Here is an 8,713-nt window from a genome sequence, read left to right as displayed (position 1 = left end):
AATGGCTTTAACTTTTATTAACCCGAAAACAGGTGAAGATATTATGTCAAGAAAACTTAATAATTATATTAATTAAAATCCCCGTCTTTTTATTAGTTAAATTTCATCTATTTTAAGTTTGTTCATCATGGTAAATTATTCACTCTTAGTATCCGACTTTTTTTAATCATACACCCTTATAAAGTTTTTTTTAAGGTTTAATTCTAATTAAGGTCTAGTTATCAAAAAGAGGAGAATAATAGAGAAAACTAATATCATGCTGTAAGCTATGCATGCATGCACCAAGAACGTAATTATGCAAGCAACGCGTACAAAATAGTTAGCGTCTAGTATTTGTCAAACTAAACGTTTCAATTTAATTTTAGTTCGAATAAAAGCGGCTGCATACATTTTAATCTTATTAACTTCTTTAAGAAAAAGAAACTTCAAACCACGGCTTTCTTTTTGACAAAATTAATGGCATCTTTTATCAGTGAGGACCATCTCAATGGGACCTCCATTTCTGTTTTTATGACGTAATAAAAGCACGCGACTTCTGATTAAAAAAAGGCAATGTTTACATAACAAAAATTTATTGAAATCTTATTACTTGTTAATGGTTAAAACTTCACAAGATGTGTCATTCAAATTTACTTGTTGAATAAAGCTGCAAGAACACCCTTGATTTTGTAATGCTTCCTTGTCACCCATTTATCGTGTTCAGTGGAGTGCTAAGGGCACGCGACAATTCGTGAATAACTTTACCAAACTGTGATAACTACAATGTAGGTGGGGCTTACGTATCTTTGTCGCGTGGAGGTATAAAAATAAACTTACCTTACACACATTTCAAACTTTATCCATAAATTTACAAATAAGTGTTCCAGACCAGATAACTTTAAAAAAATTCTGCACGCGAGTAACAGCAGACGACTTTAAAATATTCTTAATCAAAAATGGAAGGAGAAGGAATGATGCATGTATTTTCAGGGATGACCAGCATTGATGGAAACATTTTCCAAACTTTTCTAACAGAGAGACCTTCATGCATGTATTCTTCATCGCCAGAATCGTCTCCAGAATATTACCATCAGCCAAAATATTCCAAAGATGCAATGTGCAAACGTAGATTGGATTTTAATCACAATAACGAGAACTATTTGGGACTCAATCAGAAGCCAACTACTGGAGGAGTAGCGAGACGTAACGAGAGGGAAAGGAATCGTGTTAAGTTAATAAATATGACATTCTCAACTTTGCGAGACCATATTCCAAGTGACTGTAAAATAGGTAAATCTAAAAAGATGAGTAAGGTTGACACTTTAAAAGCTGCTATAGACTATATCAGACATTTACAAGATTTAGTAGACGAGCATGATGCTGTTAGTGCTGTGCTGGATACGAACTATGTTCCCAAGCAGTGTACCGTTCCCATCTCCCCGTCCGAACACTCACCGTCACCAAGTTCCTGTTCTGAGACTCCAAACCTTAGTAATGAAGACGAAGAATTGTTAGACTTCACCAACTGGTTCTGATGAAATAGAGAATGCAGGTTTGTAGGCTTTTTGTAGTAGTTAATATGAATATAATAAAAAATAAAATAATAAAATAAATAATTAGTTTATTATAGTGTCACATATTTGATCAGACAATATATATATATAAACAACAATTCATAATACAAACAAAGATCAAATATCCAGCCTTAGAATAGACTTATGAGACACTTTAAAACACAACAGACAACTGTACATTTATATAAAAAAATAAAATGAGCATTTCTTTATAAAATTCAAAAATAATTACTGGTTTATCACATTTAAGTATTAATATAGACATGGGGTATTAAAAGTAGAGCGACGACATCCGAACTACACTTTCTAACTGTCATGTTATAATACCTTTTTTGCATGGAGCTTCTAGAATATGTTACTATTTCAAGCTGCAGTATATATAATAAGTTTTAGAAATTTCAAATATCTTATACTAAAACGTCATCTATATTATCCTTCATGCACAATGGTCAAATTTGGGATTTCATGTGGTATTGCAAATATAAGCTACTGTTTATTAAAAGCGTCGTAAGCTCTAGGGACATTCTCTTCCTTAGCATCTTGCATTGGTAAACTTAAGACCAATATTTACGTATATCGTAAAAAATAGGAACATTTGTTCTAGTAGAATTTGTTATAACGTGAAATACATGTATGTTTTATAATACAGAAAATTCAGGGCATGCGAAACTTACATGTATCGTATACGACACGACAATAGGACTGCTACAAATATAGTAACTAAATCGTTGGCAATAATTGCAATTTAACGAAATTGAAGATAACGAACATTTTCTTTTTTCTTATTGCATGCGATAACTTGCAACAAAATCTTCACTATGACTGATTTTAAGGCATATGAGAAGTCCTTTAAAATAATGAATAATCATTTAGTTCAATTATTCTGAATAGTTTTGTATCAATTATACATCTCTTTCCCTCTTGTATGTTTTATATCTGTTGTGCTTCTTGTGATCCAAAGATTGTAAAATGAGGTTTTTTATTTATACGTGTACGGGACAACAGGACGCGTAAAAGTAATAAAGTTGGTTATGTTTACATTTTACATTACTAGTTTCTCTTTTTAGTTATTTTTTATTGGTTGGTATAGTATGGTTGGAATTTATAAGCACACTTTCATGTTTACATCGTATACAACATTACATTACGTCACTGACAATTGATAACTTATTGTCTAATATGTCTTTGATGTGTTTGTTACACGACTAACTTTTCAATACGCGCGAATTCTAATACTCTATAAACTAAATATTACAAGATACAAACGCAACTTAGAAAACCGCAAATATCCGCTTTCAATCAATACTGTCATTTTAAGCTATTGAAATGGTATCTAATTTGTCTAATTTAGGACACTTCTTTCACGTTTTGTATATAGGTGAAAAGTTCGCTGATTAGGTATCTGTAGTAAGGTGATAATTTGTCGCGTGCTCTTCTTCAATATCAGTTTTGATACTGTATATCAATTAAAGATATGTAAGATAAAAACTTTGATGAACTATCTGAAATGAAACATTGTATAGTACATATATCTCGTCATTATCTCAAAGTCAACACATTAATTGTATTGACGTTCGATAACATTCAGAAGCTACGAAAAGAGCAAACGGTGGCATATTGCTAGTTTCTCATACACATCACATTAAGAAGTAACATACAAATCAGATTTATAAAATTATTTTCTTTTTACTAAAAAAAAACTAAATGGAAAAATGGATTGAGATACAATTTTTGAAAATAGAAGATATGACATGATTCCCAATAAGACAACTATCCACAAAAGACCAAAATGACACAGACATTAACAAATATAGGTCAGCGTACGGCCTTCAACAATAAGCAAAGCCCATACCGCATAGTCAGCTATAAAAGGTCCCAAAAGGCAATGTAAAACAATTCAAACGAGAAAACTAACAGCCTTATGTATTTATTTTTTGGTGGGGATCCATCAGTTGAAGAAAACAGACATCATCCCGGGTAAAATAAGTTTCTATTTTTATTGACTTTAATTGCAATCATGCAAACATGTGCATATTGAATTTGAATGTCCGGAAAAGAATATTAAAATCAAACACGGCAAAATTGCTTTTCATTACTTCTAATTTCATGTACATGTTTGTATGCGCAATCGTATAGATTTTGGAGCAAGTGGTTTTGTTGTGATGATATTATGAATCTTTCACAATCACTGCGGGCACATCAGTATATCAAATAGAAAACTATGTGTTTTTTACACACGACTAATAAGATCATTAATGTTTTACCAATTACTAGTATGCACATAAATATTTGTAGAAATAGGTACATGGTTATGCAAAGCATGTATACATTTAGACATAACTTTGTTTTTAGTTAAGCAACCCCTGTCACGAGTTCCGTGTCAAAACTTCGATCTAATCGATCATAAATAACCGTAAAACGGTCGACCAGTTCATTACATTGTACATTATGGTGTGTTTACAGTAATATTTTAAGCTTGATTTCAAATTATCGTCAAAGGTTTTAAACTTTACGTAATGTGTGTTTCTTCTTTTTTTCAGGAGTTTGCTTCCAGACTCGTGCCATCTGTCAGATCAAAACCACGCCCACATTGGCATCGACCACAGGCAGCGGAGTGCTTCAACCAATAGAATCGATCGTACCAAAGGCACTTGTTGTGTTGTTGACATAAAAGATCACTAATGACATTAGATATAACAAATGTCAATCTCATTTGCCAGGTGGCTTTTAAGAATTATTACGTGAATGCAAAGATTTGTTGACATTATTCGTTTTAAAGTGCTTTTTTAAGAGACGCCAGATTAGTTGTCTGAAAAGACAAGACGTTATAATTTATTGTTAACTCATTATATTTATTTATTTAATTTATTGTTCATTGTAAATAATCAAAACTAATAGATGTGCAATAATTAAGAACTAAAATTTCTATACTTTGCTTAGATATTTTGTGTACAGTCTTAAACATCCTAACAGTCTTAGTACCTTAAGCTTGATAACAGTATCTACGAGTTTTCGCTGAATTTTATCTTTTATAATCGGTATAATGATCTATTATTATAATGGGGTGAAATAACTGAATGGGCTTCTGCCAAGACAAGAGCCAGTCATTCAGTAGTTGTCTTTAGTTGTTGTAATTCATATTTGTTTTTCATTTATTGTTTTATCATGCATATTTTTGGGTTGTTTTTGTTTGCTTTGTTTCACATTATGTCAAGTCTGGGCCTTTTATAGTATACATCACTTATTGTTAATGACTTCTTTACACCAAAGGTATTGGAATTCAGTGAACTGATTAATGTTTTAGTCTGAGAAACTTGATTAATATTATCTGACAGATTTAATTGTCTTTGAACTAGCTTAGAGTAACTGCGAGTACTATTAGAACTAGCTTAGAGTAACTGCGAGTACTATTAGAACTAGCTTAGAGTAACTGCGAGTACTATTAGAACTAGCTTAGAGTAACTGCGAGTACTATTAGAACTAGCTTAGAGTAACTGCGAGTACTATTAGATCTGAATTGTATGTCTTTTTAATTTGTTGGTTGGATTTTGTGCTTTGTATTCATTTGATGAGTTTCAAGTTGAGGGCGGGTTTGGCGCCCACAAAATTGTATTTACTATTTGGCGTGCACCAAGTCAAAGTTAGCAATTGAGCGGGTGTCGTTTTCTTGTGTATCATATTTGATATTCGTTTATTGTTTTGTACAGTCTGTTCTTATGTTGTGCTGTTGCATCACTATCCGAGTTCATACTTTTATGCGTGTGTTGTCACGTGCTCTATAATATGGTACTACATCTCTTTATTGTATAACATGGTACTACATCTCTTTATTGTATAACATGGTACTACATCTCTTTATTGTATAACATGGTACTACATCTCTTTATTGTATAACATGGTACTACGTCTCTTTATTGTATATAAAGTGCATACTACTCTTTGTACCTTTTGAATAATCAATGATAGAGGCTAAATGTTAGGGAGGTATACGATCTACAGCAACATATTGTAACCCGTCCTCTTATTTTTACGGTGTCACAAGAAAACAAGTCGGTGTTGACCCCACCTAATTTCCATGAACTGTTCAATTGAACCACGTTGATGGTTTTCCCACATCGTAGTCATGCACTGTTCAATGGAACCACGTTGATGGTTTCCCTACATCGTAGTTATGCACTATTCCAATGGATACCTGTCGTATTCATGCACTGTCCCAAAGAAAACCTGTCGTATTAATGCACTGTACAAACGGAAACCTGTCGTTTTCTTGCACTATCCCAAAGGAAACCTGTCATATTCATGCACTGTTCCAAGGAAAAAGTGCAATAGCAAAAATACTGAAATTCAAAACAGAAAGTCCTTTTTTAAATGGCAAAAATCACACAATTTCGAACACATCAAACGAATGTAAAACAACTTCCACATAGCTGACTTGGTACAGACAAGGAACCACATCGGTGGTTTTCTATAGATCTAAAATGTCGGCAATCCTATTTTAAAATGAGAGCCGCTAAACTATACTCTAGAATCTACACACCAAAAAGGTAAACATACTTAAAAATACTGCAATGAAATAAACTTGTCTGTATCAGTGTCCGTGTGTGCTTTTATAGTCTGCATCAGTGTCCGTGTGTGCTTTTATAGTCTGCATCAGTGTCCTTGTGTGCTTTTATAGTCTGCATCAGTGTCCTTGTGTGCTTTTATAGTCTGCATCAGTGTCCTTGTGTGCTTTTATAGTCTGCATCAGTGTCCGTGTGTGCTTTTATAGTCTGCATCAGTGTCCTTGTGTGCTTTTATAGTCTGCATCAGTGTCCGTGTGTGCTTTTATAGTCTGCATCAGTGTCCGTGTGTGCTTTTATAGTCTGCATCAGTGTCCTTGTGTGCTTTTATAGTCTGCATCAGTGTCCTTGTGTGCTTTTATAGTCTGCATCAGTGTCCTTGTGTGCTTTTAAAGTCTGCATCAGTGTCCTTGTGTGCTTTTAAAGTCTGCATCAGTGTCCTTGTGTGCTTTTATAGTCTGCATCAGTGTCCTTGTGTGCTTTTATAGTCTGCATCAGTGTCCTTGTGTGCTTTTATAGTCTGCATCAGTGTCCTTGTGTGCTTTTATAGTCTGCATCAGTGTCCTTGTGTGCTTTTATAGTCTGCATCAGTGTCCTTGTGTGCTTTTATAGTCTGCATCAGTGTCCTTGTGTGCTTTTATAGTCTGCATCAGTGACCGTGTGTGCTTTTATAGTCTGCATCAGTGACCTTGTGTGCTTTTATAGTCTGCATCAGTGTCCGTGTGTGCTTTTATAGTCTGCATCAGTGACCGTGTGTGCTTTTATAGTCTGCATCAGTGTCCTTGTGTGCTTTTATAGTCTGCATCAGTGTCCGTGTGTGCTTTTATAGTCTGCATCAGTGTCCGTGTGTGCTTTTATAGTCTGCTTCAGTGTCCGTGTGTGCTTTTATAGTCTGCATCAGTGTCCGTGTGTGCTTTTATAGTCTGCATCAGTGTCCGTGTGTGCTTTTATAGTCTGCATCAGTGTCCTTGTGTGCTTTTATAGTCTGCATCAGTGTCCGTGTGTGCTTTTATAGTCTGCATCAGTGACCGTGTGTGCTTTTATAGTCTGCATCAGTGTCCTTGTGTGCTTTTATAGTCTGCATCAGTGTCCGTGTGTGCTTTTATAGTCTGCATCAGTGTCCGTGTGTGCTTTTATAGTCTGCTTCAGTGTCCTTGTGTGCTTTTATAGTCTGCATCAGTGTCCTTGTGTGCTTTTATAGTCTGCATCAGTGACCGTGTGTGCTTTTATAGTCTGCATCAGTGTCCTTGTGTGCTTTTATAGTCTGCATCAGTGTCCGTGTGTGCTTTTATAGTCTGCATCAGTGTCCGTGTGTGCTTTTATAGTCTGCATCAGTGTCCTTGTGTGCTTTTATAGTCTGCATCAGTGTCCTTGTGTGCTTTTATAGTCTGCATCAGTGTCCTTGTGTGCTTTTATAGTCTGCATCAGTGTCCGTGTGTGCTTTTATAGTCTGCATCAGTGTCCGTGTGTGCTTTTATAGTCTGCATCAGTGTCCTTGTGTGCTTTTATAGTCTGCATCAGTGTCCTTGTGTGCTTTTATAGTCTGCATCAGTGTCCTTGTGTGCTTTTATAGTCTGCATCAGTGTCCGTGTGTGCTTTTATAGTCTGCATCAGTGTCCGTGTGTGCTTTTATAGTCTGCATCAGTGTCCGTGTGTGCTTTTATAGTCTGCATCAGTGTCCGTGTGTGCTTTTATAGTCAGCATCAGTGTCCGTGTGTGCTTTTATAGTCAGCATCAGTGTCCGTGTGTGCTTTTATAGTCAGCATCAGTGTCCTTGTGTGCTTTTATAGTCTGCATCCGTGTCCTTGTGTGCTTTTATAGTCTGCATCAGTGTCCTTGTGTGCTTTTATAGTCTGCATCAGTGTCCTTGTGTGCTTTTATAGTCTGCATCAGTGTCCTTGTGTGCTTTTATAGTCTGCATCCGTGTCCTTGTGTGCTTTTATAGTCTGCATCCGTGTCCTTGTGTGCTTTTATAGTCTGCATCCGTGTCCTTGTGTGCTTTTATAGTCTGCATCCGTGTCCTTGTGTGCTTTTATAGTCTGCATCCGTGTCCTTGTGTGCTTTTATAGTCTGCATCAGTGTCCTTGTGTGCTTTTATAGTCTGCATCAGTGTCCTTGTGTGCTTTTATAGTCTGCATCAGTGTCCTTGTGTGCTTTTATAGTCTGCATCAGTGTCCTTGTGTGCTTTTATAGTCTGCATCAGTGTCCGTGTGTGCTTTTATAGTCTGCATCAGTGTCCTTGTGTGCTTTTATAGTCTGCATCAGTGTCCTTGTGTGCTTTTATAGTCTGCATCAGTGTCCTTGTGTGCTTTTATAGTCTGCATCAGTGTCCTTGTGTGCTTTTATAGTCTGCATCAGTGTCCGTGTGTGCTTTTATAGTCTGCATCAGTGTCCGTGTGTGCTTTTATAGTCTGCATCAGTGTCCTTGTGTGCTTTTATAGTCTGCATCAGTGTCCTTGTGTGCTTTTATAGTCTGCATCAGTGTCCTTGTGTGCTTTTATAGTCTGCATCAGTGTCCTTGTGTGCTTTTATAGTCTGCATCAGTGTCCTTGTGTGCTTTTATAGTATGCATCAGTGTCCGTGTGTGCTTTTATAGTCTGC

General features: G+C 35.7%; 1 protein-coding gene across 1 annotated transcript; it reads left to right on the top strand.

Annotated features, from left to right (window-relative positions):
* Nucleotides 1-753: 753 nt before the first annotated feature.
* On the top strand, nt 754-4,445 carry LOC134686647 (achaete-scute homolog 1b-like). The gene is made up of 2 exons (XM_063546321.1): nt 754-1,531; nt 4,094-4,445. The coding sequence occupies exon 1, from the start codon at nt 936-938 to the stop codon at nt 1,512-1,514; it is 579 nt and encodes a 192-aa protein (XP_063402391.1). The 5' UTR covers nt 754-935; the 3' UTR covers nt 1,515-1,531; nt 4,094-4,445.
* The last annotated feature ends 4,268 nt before the right edge of the window (nt 4,446-8,713 follow it).

The sequence above is a fragment of the Mytilus trossulus genome, chromosome 10, assembly GCF_036588685.1.
Source record: "Mytilus trossulus isolate FHL-02 chromosome 10, PNRI_Mtr1.1.1.hap1, whole genome shotgun sequence".
NCBI lineage: Eukaryota > Metazoa > Mollusca > Bivalvia > Mytilida > Mytilidae > Mytilus > Mytilus trossulus.
Note: the sequence above shows the minus strand (reverse complement) of the source record. Positions and strands in the feature narration are given on the sequence as shown.

What these genes read in the sequence shown, in the direction of transcription:
- LOC134686647 (XM_063546321.1), top strand. Translation starts at nt 936, where the DNA reads ATGGAAGGAGAAGGAATGATGCATGTATTTTCAGGGATGACCAGCATT.